Here is a 19,403-nt window from a genome sequence, read left to right as displayed (position 1 = left end):
TTTTGCTACCTTGTCCCAAAACACAGAGCCAGTATTCTGTGTTAGTCAGCTTCAAAATATGTATGTTTCCCAATAATGGAGTCATCTTCAGAGGGTTACATTTCTACAACATGACCGTGCTTATGGTCAAATGAAGAAAATACTACTAAAACAAGTAGGCTCTTTATTCAGAGTTGCAACCTTGTGGCAAAAGGTGATGACCAAATAAAAAACGTAAGACTTACTTCAACCTGCAGTAATGATTTTTTACAGCCCTGTCAAATTTTTCATAAACACAGTGACACAGGGCACGTATTACTGAGAAATAACGTAATGAATGTTAACTTCGCCAGCAGGTGAATTTAGTGTTATTGAACTGCTCAGTGTTTGGAGTTCAGACTGACAGCTTCATATCTGATGCTGATAAGTAGTCACACTGCCCCTCTAAGGACCTTCTCTGATAAGGTATTTTAATAGTCATGTTCTAAACACTATCAATAACATAATGCATTTTCTGGGTAAAAATCTCTTGCTTTATATTGTGAGGATAATATGAGTGTACATAATAAAACACAATAAAAGTATTTTAAAAAATATTTTATATGTATGAAACACTTTCTGTTCTCTTTAAGAGAGAATATTTGGGTGAAATCTCAGAGTAATTGTGTATTCAGTTATTTTTTAAGATCCTAACTTAACTATAAAATAAAATACTAGTGTTATACTCTCATTGTACATATAGTTGGTATGAATACTGTACGTTAGACACATTTTTGTGAATCGAAGTACCCGCTGAGCTAAAGCCAGCCCAGACACATTTTTGAAGTAGCCTTTAAAGGAAAAGCTGATTGGGGAATTTTTGTATTGTGCGTCTAATTTCAATCAACTGCATATAAGTTTCAGTCAAACATTATTATATGCCTAGTTTAAAAAATGGTGGTATGATACAAATACTATCTGACTGAGAGTCAGAAAAGCTGGGTTCTGGCCACTTCTCTACCATAGCCAGGCACATGACCCTGGGCAAGTTGCTTGAACTCTACATTTTAATTTTCTTATTTTTTAATGAGTGGGCTGGACTAGGTAAGGTCTCGTCCCCAGTTGGCCATTGTCTAGTGTAGGAGGACATAAAAATCTGATCTCCACAAGATTTCCACTCTGCCAGTAGTTGCTGTCAACCGATGTGGTCATATAATATTATACAACAGATACTGGTTTAATCCCAAGGTGCCTCAGTAGCATCCTAGGGCACACAGCAGAGTAGGTCCCTGCTGCCATGGGTCTCACAGTTTAGGTACTGTCACAGTCAGAAGGATGCTTAGAGATTCTTGTGAAACCCCTCCCCCTACAGGTGAGAAGTCTAGAGGCCAGAGTAGTTTGTAAATTGCCAAATGTGGCAAAACTTGGGCTAAAATTCAAGTGTTCTCATTAGTGACACAGTCTTCTTTTCATTGTACATATTCCACTCGTGACCGGTGAGGGTAATGAAGACATAATCAAGGAACGCTTTGCAATGTCTAGTGAATGCCACAAAGGCAAAAGGTAGATGATTAACAACCAGATTCCATATTTACCTTGAGCAGGACAAGAAGTAGTTTTATAAATGGGACACTGTCATTCTTGGACCCCATTTAGAATTGTCAGGACATGCCCTCCACTTCACGGTAAATGGAGTTTCCTGAAGCCACTTTGATCTGGTTCTCTTCATTTTAAAGAAAAGAGTTGGCATGCCCTGAGGTTGAGCTTGCTCAGTGATATCAAATGCTTCGGTCGATCTTTTTCTTTTTAAATGCATCTGCATTCCAGCTCTAATTCCACTTACACAGGTGTTTAAAAAGTTTAAGGGCTTTTAATAAACTTTGATCTGAGATGAAAGGCTAGAGAGAATATAAATTGTCACTATTAGCACTATTAATATAAATATCCAAAATAGTCTTATGTTAATTATTTAACATTAGTAAACAATTTCAACCTATCATTGCCCCCAATTACATTGTATTTAAACATCAAAGAGTTTAATTGGCAAAACCATCAAAATAGACCTTCCCTTCCCATTATTCTCTTTAGGCTCTTTTCTTAATTATTTTGGATAGCTGACTTCCCATAAATGATTTTCTAGAACATCTTCAACGTGTTTCTCTGCTAGGGTCTCCCTGCAGCTACAGCAAAGCCCAGTGGAACATCCTTGACTTGCTTGTTTTATTGTCTGCAGACATTAACCAGACAGGCACATTAACTGTGGGCTCACTGACTTCAAACACTTGGATTCCTATCAAGTACTCCCTTACATATTTCTAGAGAACTTTCTGTATCTATTTTTATTCCTTATTTCTCAGAATTTGTTCTTTTCTATAATACCTCAAAGTAATGAGGAACTCAATAGACATTACTTTTTCCCGAAAAAGAATGTGTTTCTTCCCAGATAGGTAGGAGTTGCGCGAGAGGGTAAGGAAGAAGCCAGGTGAACTCCAAATTTCTTAAAGAATATCTGGACTTGTGGACTGGGAATTAGAAGACCTGGTTGTGAGTCCTGGCACTTTGAAATGGGCAATTCGCTTAATGTCTCTGAGCCTAATTTATGTCATCTACGAAATGAAATAGGCTCACTACTTGTTTTGGGTATCTCACAGGTTTGCTGAGAAGATTAAATGAGGTAGTGGGTGGGAAAGTCCTTTTCCTATTTTTAAAAATACTACCCCCCTGTGTGTGCATTACCATCACCAGTCTCAAGAGCAGTATATGGACTGGGAAGTTTTGACGCATCACTCCAGACATTTGCATTTTCATCTTGGTTTTGCCCTGCTGGTTATGTGTCTTGGCATTCTATGTCATACAGATTTTACCTCCAAAATTCAATTCAGTTGTTTCAAGCTTGGGCTCTGAGAAATTTTAAATGTATAGCCCTTATTTAATAATCCTAATAATTTTAGTTTGACACACTCCCACCCCAAATTCAGTTGACCCGGAGTAACTCCCAGTATTTCTTAAAGCTTCTTGGATAGTCCCAATGAGACATCATAGTTTCCTGGCCAATGCATGAGTTATCCATACCACCCTGAACGCGCCCGATCTCGTCCAATGAGACATCATGGTTAAGAATCACTGAGCTAGGCCATCTTCGTTGTGCCCTTTGAGAATGCCCATCCCCCTCTGCCTTCATGTCTACTGAATTTAGTGCTGTTTATTTCCACTGAATTAAGTTCCTGCCTTTCCAGCTGATAACATTGTATATTCTGTCCCCAGCATTTTTTCTAATCTACCAAAACAACAGTCATGACATTCTTTCTCAAACATTTTCTTTAATTTTCTTAAGCGTCCAAGAATCTAGGGTGCTTAATTTTACCATCTTACTAAAACTTAAATTTGTTAGACCTATTTTTGAGAGCAAATTTGCCCAGTTATGAATCCACCACATCACGAATTCTCTGATTTGAACAAATTGGCCAATTTACAGAAACAGTATCTTTGGGGCCTATATGAACAGTTACAGAAACAAGTAAGTTATTACTATATTAGATAAATTGGCTGCGTAGTCAGTTTGCTTCGGACATGTTAACTAAATTATGTAAACCACCTGCCTGCCTCGTCTCTTCTTTCTAGTGTCCCCTCTTACTGCTTTTGAGTTGATCCCCTCAGACTCTCATACTTATACCTTTTATTCCTTTCTCCTTTCAACATGTGACAACTACTCCATGCAGAGGACAATTTGACATAGTTTGTCTTACAAGGTCATGTAGGTCAAGTACTTTGTGGACTCTCAGACTTCACATCAGACCCCACAGAAGTGGTTTAGGAAGGCTCAGGGATGAGAAATTTAGCATGAAAGGATGGAGAGGAGGGAACTATAAAAGGCTTTGCTGGGTGGTTTCATCTTTAGTGAGCGACCAGGGTCAATGGGACTCAGTCTTGTCAGATGTTTTTTACTTTTGTTCATTTTTTAAAAGAGATCTTTCAAAGAACAAAGAGAAATTTTCCTTTCTTAAAATAGGAAAACACTCATTCTGTCTTGCAAAATCCGTATGGGTCTATTAAACCTTGTTATAAATCTAAGATACATAGCGAATTTTGTTGATCTTATTTTCTTGTAACACTTTCTTATTTTATCATTCTAGAAATTATTTTATTGTTATCCATCAGTTTTTTTGAGCTATGCTAAAAAAGACAAATTATATGAAAATGAAGGAATAATGGAATGGCATACAAGGATGTTACAATAAGTGAACTATTATATAAGATTTGAGGTTTCTTATTTTGTTGTCCAACCACTGGAGGAGTCTGAGCTTTTACTCTCCTAGCAAGTTACCGAGTTAGCCGACCACACTTTCACAGATGCTGGAGAAGACATGATAAAGACTTCATTGTTCCTAGTACAGGAGGCCCAATGAGCTACATGTTTGCATCGGTTCCCTTTTTTTTTTTTTTAAGATTTTATTTATTTATCTTTAGAGTGGAAGGGAAGGAGAGGGAGGGAAACATCAATGTATGGTTGCCTTTCGTGGGTCCCCTGCTGGGAACTGGCCTGCAGGGAACCGGCCTGCAACCCCAGCATGTGCCCTGACTGGGAATCGAACCGCGAGTGTCTGGTTCGCAGGCCCGCGCTCAATCCACTGAGCTATACCAGCCAGGGCTTTGCATCGGTTCCCTTTGCTCCTCAAGTCCTGTAGGGGCAATATGGAGATGGGTCCCAGTGGGTGTTGCACACACAGCAAATTTGTGTCACATGTGAGGAGTCCTGAGCTTATGCAACCCCTGATTTTATAAAGGGAGCTACAGAATATCCTACCCAACTTTTGGCGCAGACAGAGTCCCTGTCTTTCTTTTCCAAATCTGTTCTCTGTACAAACATTCTTGAGCAGTTATCATCACAAGGCATCATACAATGCCATGGAGCAGTACCTTCCAACAAAATATTGTATTATCATTCAAGAACAAGTTTTTAAATTTTTTATTAGTATTATCACTTTTATTGAACCTAGACTGAAAATTCAGATTTTCTCATTTGCTCTCATGACAAAGAAAACTGACAGAGAAAGGCATTTCACAGTTATTAGATGAATCAAAGGATGAATATAAAGAGATAGACAGACTATCTATTTCTTTAGATAATAATGGTGATGGTGAAATTGATTATATAAGCAAAAAGTCATGTGTCTTCAAATGATAATATCCTATATGAATTTTTGCAAACTCAGGAATCAATACGTGAACAAATATATTTCTAAGAACAAAAGGGAAATTGAGTGCCCTCATCTGGTTAGCTATTCAACTAGCAGGGCTTCATTACGTAATGTTTTGCGGGAACCTGAACTTACCCACGTTGCTGAAAGAATATTTGACAGTGTTCTTTCATCTTTTATTATCTTTGTGCACCAAAATTAACTTCATGTGGTTTCTAAGGGAGCAAATGTTGAAATCAGATTGTAAAAAATGTTATGGGAAGGAAAAGATGATACGGCAATTAAAATTTTCATTGAATCAATCATGCTTATAAATCTGAAAAATGAAAAATTTGTAATTATGTAGCAAAGAAGATGATGACCTTGTCCACTTAAAAATATCAGGGGCTGTCACAGTTTAGAAATACTGTGTTTTGAAGATGCAAGTCCAAGAAGAGCAAACCAGAAGTTATGATAAACTAGAACACATTAGAAATAGATTTGAAGTCTGGAGTCAGTATTTCTACAATAAGATGAGTATTTTCTGGGACTGTGAATGACAGTTATTCAGCAGTCCATTGCATTCGTAGCTTCAAAACCAGGAGAATATGTAATATACTTAAATCCTCAGTAAAATTTCTAATGAAGTTGCTTTTCACTCTCTCTATTTTCCTCTAAATTATTTATCAGCAACTAAAATATTTTTTAAAAACTTTCATCCATTGGCCCAGAATAATAAATGGTGACCACACCACTCATTTTTTCATATACTAAGGACTAAGCAGAAGCACATTGTCATGTTACAGAATCTGGGAGCAAACCGCCATTCTGTATTCCCACCTTTCTGTTTGTTGTTGGTTTGTTTTTGTTACACATGAAATCTTTTGGTTCACACAGTGTGCAAGTTACAATTAACCCCAAGTGACAGTTCTATAACTATCATAGACACAGTTTTTATTGTCATTAGGCATCTTGTTGGCATCTCTAGAAAGTTCTTTAAACTGCTGAGTTTCCTCAAACTTTAAGAGGAGGAGAGAGCATATATACTTTAAGTAGGACTCACCATGACTTTGAGATAGCACCTAGGTCTGCATCCTCTTAGAAAGAACAGAGACCAAAGCTCTCACTTGTGGCCTCCAACTAAAGTTTGGGGGGGGGAAGCAGTATAAAATACTTGGATATCAGTCTTTCTAATTGGTACTTCTCATGGGTGTTCTGTCCTAGACCATCCCAAGAAAATGTGGGGAGCAGGAGTCATCACATAATTTAATCTTTTGTTGCAACTTCATTATTTCATCTGGAGTGTATCCTGGAATTTACACAAGATTCATTTGACAGCATATGGGATTGTCCCCCAAGCAAATGGAAGTTACCTGATTTTTCACAGTAGCAAAATTTAAAAATATCACTGCATACTAGATCAAAATATCATAGTTACTAGATGACTGAGAAGCAATTGTAGTACCAAACATAATATTTATTGAACAGCTATTATGTATTAACAACATAGATACAAACACAGTAAGCCATAGTTCCTACACTTAAAATTTCCCAAATGAATGGGAAAAGAATCAGTTAATGAAAAATTAAAATATACATATGTCTTGCTGTTGCTCTAAGTATTTTCATTCAGGAACCGGAAGAATATACTTGATCTAAATCTGGTCAGCATTTGCAGAATGAAGTCTGTTGTAGTGATGTTATAGTTTGATCTGTACATAGCAGGTGCTTAGTAAGCGGTCATCAGATAAAGGAAAGACCGAATATCCTGTGCAGTTTCTGTGTACGTGTGGTATGATCCTGTGCCCAATTTCCAGAGCATTGCATGTTTTCTAGTTTTCATAATGTATTTTAAATGTCTGAAGTCATATGGTTTTGCCTACTTACTACTTATTTTCTTTAATGTGTCTAGTAAAGGCTACAGAACTTGTTCTTTTCAGTTGAGATGTTAAAATGAAGTAGGGCAGGGAGTGAGGGGGGGAACCTAAGTTCAAAATATCAGATTGCTTTGGCAAGACTAACTCCTTTTCGTACTAACCACCAGGGCACAAAGCTTCATTGTCGTCCAGCTGAATGAATGTGTGGCTTTCATTTTTTAAAAAAAAACAAAAAACCCTTTCTAGTAATTGAAATTTCAGGAAAATAATTGGTTGTGGCAAATGTCAGGTGAATTTGCTCACCAAATAATACTGTCAGTTGGATTTTGCCCACTGGCTTTCATGGTCCATCTTTCACAGCCAATGGCTACACATTTAGAAACTGACTTTAAATATCTATACAGTTGATCTCATATACTCACATGTCCCCTCTTACCCTTCTCTTTAGCCATTCAGGTTATACCTTAGCAGAACATATCCAATATACTTTGAGTTCATCTTTAGTGAGCCATCTACCAAAATATATTGCTGTAACTTCAAATTATTGGTACTGGGAGCAAAGTATGGCCTGGCAGTTGGGGTGCCTTAAGAGATAGTTCAGGTGAATTTCTGATGCCTTTAAAATCACCTGGAGAGTTACTGCTTTGGCGATAGTTGGCCAGGAAAATTCTTTGTACAAGATCCAAAAAAGTGTTTTTAAGTGTTCAAAAAAGGGTCAATTATGAAAAACATCTCTAACAGTGTGGGCAGAGTTGATCTCAGTTATTTTTGAATGAAATCTCAAGGCCATGACAATGAAAATAAAATACTTTGCCTGATTTCTATTTAGATCTGATCTGCCTGTCACCAGAAATTCATCCATATGGAGGAATTAACTGTTCACATGCTCTTTCAAACGTCTATGTGCTGTGTGGAGTAATGTAAAATGATTAATTTGTTCTGTCATTCCCATTGAGAATGTAGGGCATCTCTTAAAAAGAAATAGCCCTTTATTTTGAGAACACGGAAAATTAATTACATTCACCTCACCAAAGTGCTTTTAAGTAAATTAGCCTGGACCCTACCTCAGCGAGAACAGTTATAGTTCCTTATCAGTGTTCCTTATCAGGACCCCCATTCCATGTTACATATGGAGGAGGCAAATTCGGTTGCCTACGGGAGCATGTCCTGACACCCTTCGACCAGGGCTTTGCGATGTTTGGGAAATGATGAGCACTTTCAGTGTCGGCCCTGTTTCCCGTGTCCCCATCATCTCATCCACAGGAAGCAGGTTGCTCTCCGTATCACATGTTTCTGCCTTATCTTATCAGGTCCACAGAAGGATTTTGTTCTCATCTTCCTGTCTTTAACTGTCTAGACCATTTGACACAACTTGACTGTCCCTCATTTTTCTTTCAGTTTTTAAAAATTATGGTTTCTTTAATTTTGAGTCTATTTGGAAACATTTTCTGACTCTCAAAGAGAGTCATTTTTTTCAAATTCTACCTTCAAAAATAACTTGTGCTATATTTTTCTTTTCACGTTTCTAACTTCTAAGTGTGTCTTTATTGATCTTTGGAGAACATTTTGTTGATAACACTAAAATCTATTGTACGTAATACAAGAACTCAGCACTGGAAATATACAGAAAAATATAGTCTGACCTCTAAGGAATTTGCAGTCTACTGAAAGGGACAAGTAAACCTACAGAGGGGACGTGATTAGACATGTGATGAGAGACATGTTTGTGCGTAGGAAGCAGTGAGGATGGGCACCTCACCCAGACATCGGGGGAGAAGTTTGCAGAACAATAACTAGTGTTGTCATTGTGATCATAGCCAGTGTCCATTGCTGACTAGTGCCCCACTTTCCCTAAGTACTTTACATATGTTAATACATTTGATCCTCACCATAACTCTTCGCTATGGGTATTATTAGGACTCCTCCTTATAGATGAGAAAACTGACTCCCGCTGCAGTGATCTCCAGGAATTTCTGTAGGGACACATAGTCAGTAGGTGACTAAATTAGGATTTCAACTCAGGCCTACCTCCTCAAGAACCTATGCCTCCAACTGTCATGTTAGAAGAGGTAGTGGCCAAGCCAGGTCTTGCAGAAGGAGCATCAGTGAGCTGATGGCAGTGTGTAGAGAACATTTCGACAGATGGACCTTCATTTGCAAAGTCATGATGGCACAGAGCTTGAGGAGAGAAACAACATTATGAATGACATTTATGGTAATAGAACCAAAGTCTATTTAGCAAGCTGTATTTAGAAGAGGGGTAAACTGTAAAATCTTAGTATTTGTTTTGTTAGGATCGTTATAAAGTGAAAAAATAAGCAAGTTCTTTGTCTACTTTTGGAAGTTTCTGTTGTAAAAACACAAAATGACAATATTGGAGTTGGTCGTTTGGTGGGGCAAGCACCCAAGAAGACAAAAAAAAGTCTCCTCCTGTTTTTCTCATGCCGTCATTAGCTTTGCAGAGTGAAGGCGTTCCCACCCCACCAGTGTTCTGGGGTAAATATTAACCCCTAGAATCCCATGTATGGTTTTGTCTTTATTTTACTTCCTCTCTATAAAATTATTTTCTACCATCTGTCCCACTTTTGAAGCTTAAAAATCAGATTCGATCCTGCTTTGGAAAGAAGCTAAAGCTACAGTGGACTAAATCTAGACCTAAAGGGCCCTTAGACATTTTCATTTGGAAACTGAAGCCCACGGGTTAAAATAGTTTCCCGGGTTCATACAACTGAGATATTAACTTTGTATCTCTGGATTTCTAACCACTGGTCTTATTCACTATGTCTTTCTCCCTATCCTCAGACAGAGAGCTATCTATTACAAATAAAAATCTTATCTAATTAATATAAGCAATCTAATGTTATACATGTTCTTGTTATGTCTTGTGATAGTACTTGGGGTAAATCCAGAGTTTTGGCTGCATCACCAGTGGCCTTCCTGGGATTCAGTATGTTCTCCCAATAAATGTCTCCTGGGGCTCCACCCAGATGGCCCCTCTGAGGAAGGTCTCGGAGTTTCTGCCACTCAGCACATCTCCAGCCTGGGAGTGAGATGCCTGTCTCATTTTCTCTCAGCACTCCCAAACTTCCTTTTTTCTCTTGATTGGGGGCAGCAGGTTAGGAATCTGCAGGAAATATTTGAGGAGTCCTTTTGGCTATAAATGCAAGCATGTCACTCCTCTGCTCAAAACTGTCAGGAGACCTCTGTCTCATTTAGAAATAAGTACACAAACTTTTCTGTGGCCTAAAACGTCCTCTAGGATCTTGCCCCAGGCATCTCTGTTCTCATGTTATGCTCTTCCTCAGCTCGTTTGTAGACTGTAGAGTAGGCATTCAATAAATGTTTGCAGACTGAATAAGTGAGTGAAAGCATTTCCTTGGTTGAATGACTCATTTGTTCATTCAAGAAGCAGTGCATCCTTTATGGAGGCACTGTAATGAGGTGCTGGGGGCACACTGGTGAGCAAGACAGACATTTCCTACTCCTGATGCTTACCACCCAGTGTCAGTGCAGACAATAATCAAACAACCACACAAATCAGTATAATATTAGTATTCTAATAAGTGTTACAAAGGGAAGGTTCATGGTGCAGTGGGAGAGCTTGTTTGACATTTGCCTTCAATGAAGAAGTGATGAGAAATTGGAAAGACAATGAAAGTTAACCAATCACTTAAGATTTATATATTTGGCGTAAATTTTACATTAAAAATAAATATTCAGGTGGGATTAATGATATGCATGCTAAGGCCTTTAGGGGACAGTGTACCAATGTATCCAAAAAATGAGTCGGCCCTGGCTGGTGTGGCTCAGCGGATTGAGTGCTGACCTGTGAACCAAAGCGTTGCCAGTTTGATTTCCAGTCAGGGCACATGCCTGGTTTGTGGGCCAGGTCCCCAGTAAGGGGTGCACAAGAGGCAACCACACATTGATGTCTCTCTCCCTCTCTTTCTCTTTCCCTTCCCCTCTGTCTAAAAATAAATAAATAAAATCTTTAAAAGATAAGTTGATTAATGGATAGAAGTAGGGATAGATAGATGGATTCATGTGTGATAGAGCAAATATAAGAAAATGTTGCTAGCAGAATGTAGGTGGTAGGTGTATGGGTGATCTCTATCAATTTCTTTCAGATTTCCTGTATGCTTGAAAATGCTCGTAATGTTGGGGAAGGGAGTTTTAACCAGGTAAGGAGAGTGGAGGGAACAGTCTCTGCTGAGGGTAGAGTATGTACAAATGTGGTTTATATGCCATTACACTAGTTATTTTATGTTTTGGATGAGTCTATAGAGCAATAGATATATATCTAAGTATTGGGTACAGTGCTAATTAAGTTTGCCTTGTTTGTGCCTTACACTCTGTTGACTAATTTTTATTAGCTCTAATTTTAAATTATCACTGACCTTCTATATTTCAGAGTTGCTAGAGTCGATAGCCCCTCACAGAATCAGCATTTGTTTTTAAATACCTGCTATTTGAAGAGTACTTGCCAATTTTCAGTGTACTCTCACATCCATGGGCTTACTTGATAATGACAGCTATCCTGTGGGTGTGAAATAATGAAGACCATCACGATTTATCCTCATTTTGTGAATGAATGAATGAATGAATGAGGCTGAATCTTGGGAGGGCAGGGAAAAGTGGTATAACCCAAACCACCAAATATAAGAAAGTGACGTTACTGAAGCTATGCCTGTCCACAAGCAAGTACGCTGATTTCCAGTTCAGCACACCTTTCTTCACTTCACCGCTGTTCCTCGGACAGCTTGAAACACATGTCCAGGACCAGTGAATCCAAAAGCAGTTTCTTTACCTGCCACTTTCACAGGAATTGCTAAACTCAGTCTCTTCCAGGAAACCGTTGCTCATACTATTTGCCCATTATTAACAGGCAGTCACATTTTGGGGACAAATATCTTTAAATTTTTCTGTAAGTGTATTTTATTTTCCATTTTAAGAAATTTGTGTGAGTTATTTTATGGAAATTAGTTTGTGGATCTCAAGACCCTCCTCTTTACAGACCAGTACCAGGGTCTAACTCGTTGTTCAGCATGCAGGGATCACTTGATTAGTCCTTGTTTTTCTTGTGTGTGTTTTTTTCCTTCATGTCAGGGAGGCAGGAGAAATGTCATGGGGAAGAGATATGTTTTTTTATTCCCTCTCTATTCCTTTCTCCTTCAACTCATTCATTTTTTAAAAATCCCAAAATTAAACTAACAATAAGGTCATGGGTTGACTGGAACTTACAATTTGTTTATGTCTAAAAGTAAGAAAGCAATAATCTGGAATGGCAGGTTCTATAGATTCATGTAGTTCATCATTTTAAAAAAGTATTATGAATGAGAGAAAATACATGGAAAGCCTTTTTCATCCAAGTTTTCCAGTAAAGATATACTAATTATTCTCCTATTGTATACATTTTTACTTTTTAAAGGAGATCTGCCACTTTTGATTAGAACAGTGTTGTATGAAGTCAACTGGAATTTGTTGACAAAAATTCTGTGGGATATTAGCCCAAATATAGTCACCGTTGTCATATGGCCACATTAACTGGTGTTTTTACTGAATGAGCCTCATGCACCTCTTGCCCCAAGACACATGCAAACACCTCTAAGAGGGTGTCTGATCTTTAGCCTTCTCTGAATGCGCACAATCTAGAAATAGAAGATTTTCCTCACATTCCAAGAAATCCACACACCTTTGAGCACGGGGGCACTTTGAAGGATGTGCCGTCCTTCAAAGAGGACTAGCAGAGAGCAGAGGACTCTGCCGTCCTGTTCTCTGCTACTGTGCAGCTTGGTTCCAGCAAGCGCCTTCCACAGTCTGGATGGAAAGAAGGCCCCGTGAAGCCAGTACAGCTGTGCTGGATGCAGTCACCACACGCAAAAAGTCAGACAGTCTGTCCTTTTTATGATCTCACCCTTCCTCTCCTTGAAACTTGTTTACTCAGGTCCTTTTACCATCTTTCAGCCATTTGTCAAAGGTTTGCAGTGGATCTCTTTCCAAATGAAATAGAATTGCATTTTTGAACCCAAATAAGCTGCTCCATAACCTTGTTTATTTAATGTCCGTGTAGTGCCAAAAATGCACACACTTACTTTAAAATAAAATAAAATTATAGACAGCATCTTCTTTATTTAGCCTCTGAACCCCAAAACATATGATTCCAATAGCACTCTAATTGCAATTGTTGTATGTTAATAAGAAAATAAGCACATGCATTTTTATAAAAAGATGTGTATTTATTAAAATATTCCTATGGTTGAATTTGTTTCTTAAGCTTTCTCTACAGGAAACAAGAATCTAAGAACTGCAGTAAAACCCCATCCTTATTCCTAAGTGCTACTACTTACGTTATCATACTGTCCTATTCAATATCTCTGGTCTTCTGAAACAAAGGGATGACTGAAGAAAAATGTTCTGTGGACTCAGTACAAAGTGCTCAGATCCACGCAGTTTGGTGTGCCTCGAAGATTTTGGGATAGTAAACTTGCCAGCTCATTCTTTGCCTTTTCAACTGATATCTAAACACACTTGTATGTGCAAAAGCCACAGGGCCTAACAGACTGGATTTCTGAAGGTCACTGTTGTTTCTATCACTTGATCTGGCCCTTAGTCTAGAGAAAATAAATGCAATAGTAAATTTTGCTTTTGCGTTTTTAATAAAAAGGCCAAGAGTCAGAGGGTTAATTAGAACATGTTAACTTTGCCCTTGGCTTTATTCAGCCAAAATTTATTGAAGCCCCTCTTGTGGCCAGATAGTGTGCTATGCTAGTGCTAAGTGTCACCAAAGTAGAAGATGTTAGGATCATACAACTCTGATCTCATACTTCCTCTAACCAACACAAAGAATATCCTAACCCTTTGTGCGTATATATATGCCTGAATGTGTAGTCTGGAGAACAGATTCTTTAACACTGGCAAATTGAAATTCTTCCTGTGTTCATAAAACTTCTCTTTTAGAAATAAATATACTAAGGATATATCTCCAAAATTGTAGCTGCTAAGAGTTAAGACCTAGAGAGGAATTAGGAATTGCATAAAGTATTGACTGTCACACCTTCTGGTTGCTCTCTTTTTCAGCTGGTAATTTACCACCAAAAAATTATATAATAAGAAATTGGCCACATTACAACAGAGAACTTGGATTTGCATCAGGATTTTGCTAACAGAAGACTGTGAGGAGGTTATTCAGTTGCCTCATCTGTATAATGGGGATAACAATAGTGTCTACATCATAGGGTGAAGTGAGGATGAAGAAATTTTTCAAAATTGAATGACATTGTTGTGGCTTAGTTTTCATTATGCTACTTAACAGCGTTCGGAACAATTGATCATTTGCTTTGCCACCTCTCCTAGGCCAGTGGAAGGTTAGCTTTTTAAGCCTCTGAGACAAATCAAGTATTATACACACCATCAGTCCTTTGTGAAATAAGTCTTAATTGTGGATTTTTCCTTGTTTTCAGACTTCATATAAAATTTAAGATCTTGTAACATTTTCAAAAGAGAAACAGTCTTTGACCCTTTAGTTCTTCTAGAAAATTGATTTAAGAATATTAAAGACAGGTTAAGCACCTGTCACTTGCTGGTGTCATCACAAAATAAACTTGAGAAATGGTTCCCGTAATTCTAACAGTGGGGATTTGTCTGTCAATTAATCACTTTAAAATATAAAAAGTTCCCCTGACTCTAGGTGAGGTATTTTGTTCTTATGGCATCTCCACATTCTAGCATATTCCTTATTTAGACTATTCATCTGCTACTGGTTGTTGTCTCTCTAGCACTGTTAGCTCTTGAGGAAAAGTCAGCTTGTTTCCCTTAGCATCATGCTCTCCAGGTCCTTCCTTACTGTCACAAAGGGTAACATTTTCTTCCTCATTATGGCCAAGTCTATTGTGTAAATGTCCCATCAGAGAAAGACAAATACCATATGATTCATTTCATATGTGGAATCTAATAAACGAACTAAACCAACAAGGAAAATGGGGACAGACTCATAGGTGGAGAGCAGGATGACAGCTTGCAGGGGCAGGGAGAGTGAGCAAAAAGGGAAATGCACTCGTGGACATGGGCTACAGTGCAGTGATTGCTGGGGGAAGGGGAATATAAGAGGATCAGATGGTAATGGGAAAATACAGTAAAGATTAAATAAAAATAAATAAAATAAACCAGTCAAAAAAGTCAACTTGCAATAACATGTAATGTGACAAGATTTTAACCACAGAACCAGAGTCAATCTCACATTAAAAAAAGAAAAGGAGACTCTTCCGGCCAAGATGGAGGCATAAGTGGAAACATGTAATGTGACAAGATTTTAACCACAGATCCAGAGCCAATCTGACATTTAAAAAAAAGAAAGGGAGACTCTTCCGGCCAAGATGGAGGCATAAGTGGACACATGTAATGTGACAAGATTTTAACGACAGAACCAGAGCCAATCTGACATTTAAAAAAAAAGAAAAGGAGACTCTTCCGGCCAAGATGGAGGCATAAGTGGAAACACTGCCTCCTCGCACAACCAAAATTGAGGACAACAAAAGGTTAGAAACAAAAAAACCAACAAGAACTGCCAGAAAATTGAACTGTATGGAAGTCCGACAACCATTCGTCCAGACCCGTAAGAGGGTTGGAGTCGGTGGCCAGCAGAGAGGGGTTCCAGCAGGAAAAATGGTGGCAGGCGGACCCCAGGCACAGGGTGGCAATGCACAGACCCAGTGAGACACACAGGTGGTTGGCTGACCCAGTCAAACATTCGTGCATAGATAAACCAGGCAAAAATGGGCAGCTTGACAGACCACGCAGCCCAGGGTTCCAGCAACAGGAAATAAAGCCTAAAAGCACTGATTGAAAACACTTGTGGGGGTTGAGGTGCCGGGAGAGACTCCCAGCCTTACAGGACATTTCATTAGAGAGACCCACAGGGTTCTAGAATGTACACAAGCCCACCCACCTGGGAACCAGCACCAGAAGGGCCCAATTTGCTTGTGGGAAGTGGCAGAAAAGACCGAAATCCAAGAGAGAGTGGAGCAAGCCCCATTGTTCCCTCTGACCCTGCCCCCACATACAGCGTCATAACCCAGCAACTGAGTTTGCCCTGCCTTGGTGAACATCTAAGGCTCCATCCCTCACTATGTAACAGGTGTGACCTGACCCCCCCCCAAAAAATTGATCAAATGGAAGTACAGATCAAAGCTCCAGAGCCAATATATCTAAGTGAACAAGAGATAGCCAACCTATCATATGCACAGTTCAAAGCACTGATGATCAGGATGGTCACAGAATTGGTTGATTTTTGGCTGCAAATTAGATGAAAAAATGAAGGCTACACTAAGTGAAATGAAGGAAAATGTATAGGAAACCAATAGTGATGGGAAGAAAATGGGGACTCAAATCAATGGAGTGGACCAGAAAGAAGAAACAACCAAACAGAAAAGAATGAAGAAACGAGAATTCAAAAAAAGTGAGGAGAGACTTAGGAACCTCCAGGACACCTTTAAACGTTCCAACATCCGAATTATAGAGGTACCAGGAGGGGAAGAGGAAGAGCAACAAGTGGAAAATGTATTTGAACAAATAACAAAGGAAAACTTCCCCAATCTGGCAAAGGAAATAGGCTTCCTGGAAGTCCAGAAAGCTCAGAGAGTCCTAAAGAAGGTGGACCCAAGGAGAAACACACCATGGCACATCATAATTACATTAGCCAAGATTAAAATGAAGGAGAGAATTCTAGAAGCAGCAAGAGATAAGGGGACAATCACCTACAAAGGAGTTCCCATCAGACCGTCAGCTGATTTCTCAAAAGAGACCTTGCAGGCAAGAAGGGCCTGGAAAGTATTCCAAGTCATGAAATCTAAAGACCTACATCCAAGATTGCTCTATTTAGCAAAGCTTTCATTTAGAATGGAAGGGCAGATAAAGTACTTCTCAGATAAGGTCAAGTTAAAGGAGTTCATCATCACCAAGCCCTTATTCTATGAAATGTTAAAGGGACTTATCTAAGAAAAAGAAGATAAAAAATATGAACAGTAAAAAGACAAACTCACAGTTACTAATAACCACACCTCAAACAAAAGCAAACTAAGCAACCAACTAGAACAGGAACAGAACCACAGAAATGGCGATCACATGGAGGGTTACCAACAGGGGAGAGTGGGAGGAGGAGAGAGGGGGAAGAGGTACAGAGAATAAGTAGCATAGATGGTAGGTAGAAAATAGACGGGGAGGGCAAGAATAGTATGGGAAATGTAGAAGCTAAAGAGCTTATGACACATGGACATGAACTAAAGGGGGGAAATGTGGGTGGGAGGGGGTGTGCTGGGTGGAGGGGAATGAAGAGGGGGAAATGGGACAACTGTAATAGCATAATCAATAGAATATATTAAAAATAAAAGAGAAAACTTTGAGTATACTATTGATACTCTTAAATCTCTATGCCTCAGTGGTGGGTTTAAGCACCCTTACATGCATATTGAGAGGGGAGGACAGTCAGAAAATAAATGTGCCCCCAACATATCTCTTAATCATGCAATTATGAGACCTAAGATGCTTGAAGGCTCAGACTCTACTGCCTTCACCAATTTGCCTTTTATTGTTGCAGATGGCCTAGAAATCTTAGCATCTGTGTGTGTAATTTCCTTAGAGTAAATGCAGTTGGCTTTTTTCTTTGTGTAATTCTTACATCTTTTGCATATGTATATTCCTCCTCCTATTAAGTTGAAAGAATAGAAACTACACTAACCATGTTTTGAGAGTCTTTCTATAGTATCTAGATGTACATTTGATTTTTAATTGACTGATGAGAATATAAGGATGAAGAAAAAGGTATGTGTACAGGAAAGCATTTGTGATGTTGAGGAAGATATTTAGAAACAACTCATAAATTGAAATAAGCCACAGCTAAAAATGGATGATAAGAAAGCATAAATATATTAGTGAAGAGTATAAATATATAGATATGAGTATATAGATAGGAGTGTGGGGGTAAGGAGTAGAAAAGTAACTGCATTTTAGAAAAAGGAGCCAACACATTTTTTATGATTCACTCAAAAAAGGGAGCCATTTGAATATGCATCCAAATGCATAACCAAGGAGTCAAAATAAACTAGTATGTGAAACACATAAGAAAAAACGTCTCGTGTGGCACTTGGTTGAAAATTTTAAACACACCTATATGCATAACATGTTGGATTTTACACTGAGGAAAGAGATTATTGCTTATGTAAATAACAAAGTGAGTTTAACATATTTAACCCAGATTCAGAGGTCACTTCTCCATGTGAAAAATTATAGGATAAAAAAGAAAAATAAGGTTTTAAAACTACAAGTCTGTTGGAATCACTTTTTATGAAAATTTCATTCAAAGCATAAAATTTGCTTGAAAATCACCATGGCATGCATTTGTACTGTATTGTTTAAGGGCCAATATAATCCTTGAGGAAATTTATAATTTTACTATTTTAATGCATATAGCACATATGAACTACTTGCTCTCTTCAACCTCTGTGTTGCACCTGTACTAAGAAACATGCCATTTTGATGAATGTGTCCTACACATGAAGAAATTAAATGAAGCCATTTACAGTGCATGGCAGTGTAAGTGAGCACGTGTGGGTAAAAAAGTGTAACAAGCATATAAATCAGCCAGTGTGCTGCAAGAAGCACCCTGGGTGCTGCAAGAATTTCTAAAGCGTGCAGTACCTTACTATTTAGTAAGGGGCATTGGCCTCTTGTGGATTGTCAAATAAAAAATACGGTGACAACAGTCAACGCAACAATAGCTGCCCAGTGTGAATAAATCAAAATTATTTTTGTCAGACTGGCAATATATATATATTTTAGCATGCTGCAGAATTTTATTAATTAGTTTATGCATGCCAAGAGAAGCAAAAGGTTGAAACTCACTGATACCAATGTTAACCAGAAGAAGCAAAATACTGAATCCTTTAAATGGAACTTGGAAAGGAAGATTTTGTGAACTTGAATAAAAAGCACATATGACTTCCAATTTCAAAATGGTGAACTAAGGGTGTTTCCGCTCTTCTCTCAAAGATTAACACTTGAAAAATAAGAATGTGAAGAAATAGGAACACTGATTTGTACATTGACAACTAGAAGACATATATAACTTGAAGTTGAAGAATATTGAGGGAAAACTGGTAAAATGACTCAGAACAGAGAAAATGCAAACCAGGTGCCTGTCAGTGGGACAGCAATGGAGAGCGAGTCTCATTCGTGCAGAATTTCATGGAGGCTTTTCAACTGGAGGCACTAATTACCGCAGAGGAGAGGGTGGGAATGAGGACCTTGAAAGTGTCTGCAAGGAGGAGTTACACCCTTGCTCTGTGTCCATCCTGGTCCCCACACAACCTCTGCTGAGACAGGAATATTCTTTGGAGCA

At 38.5% G+C, this 19,403-nt stretch overlaps 1 protein-coding gene across 11 annotated transcripts in view; it reads left to right on the top strand.

The window, feature by feature from the left end:
• CEP128 (centrosomal protein 128) overlaps nt 1–19,403 on the top strand; it is a 355,354-nt gene that overhangs the window by 310,808 nt on the left and 25,143 nt on the right. For 7 of the 11 annotated variants that reach the window (XM_053673395.1, XM_053673403.1, XM_053673396.1 and 4 more), the window contains one exon: nt 11,140–11,193. The exons of the other annotated variants lie outside the window; for them this stretch is intronic. In XM_053673395.1, the coding sequence (XP_053529370.1) occupies nt 11,140–11,193 (54 nt within the window). The remainder of the gene's footprint in view (nt 1–11,139; nt 11,194–19,403) is intronic. 11 annotated transcript variants of the gene reach the window in all.

Source organism: Artibeus jamaicensis, unplaced genomic scaffold, assembly GCF_021234435.1.
Source record: "Artibeus jamaicensis isolate MK-2021 breed Jamaican fruit bat unplaced genomic scaffold, CSHL_Jam_final contig_851, whole genome shotgun sequence".
In the NCBI taxonomy this organism is placed as follows: Eukaryota; Metazoa; Chordata; class Mammalia; order Chiroptera; family Phyllostomidae; genus Artibeus; species Artibeus jamaicensis.
Note: the sequence above shows the minus strand (reverse complement) of the source record. Positions and strands in the feature narration are given on the sequence as shown.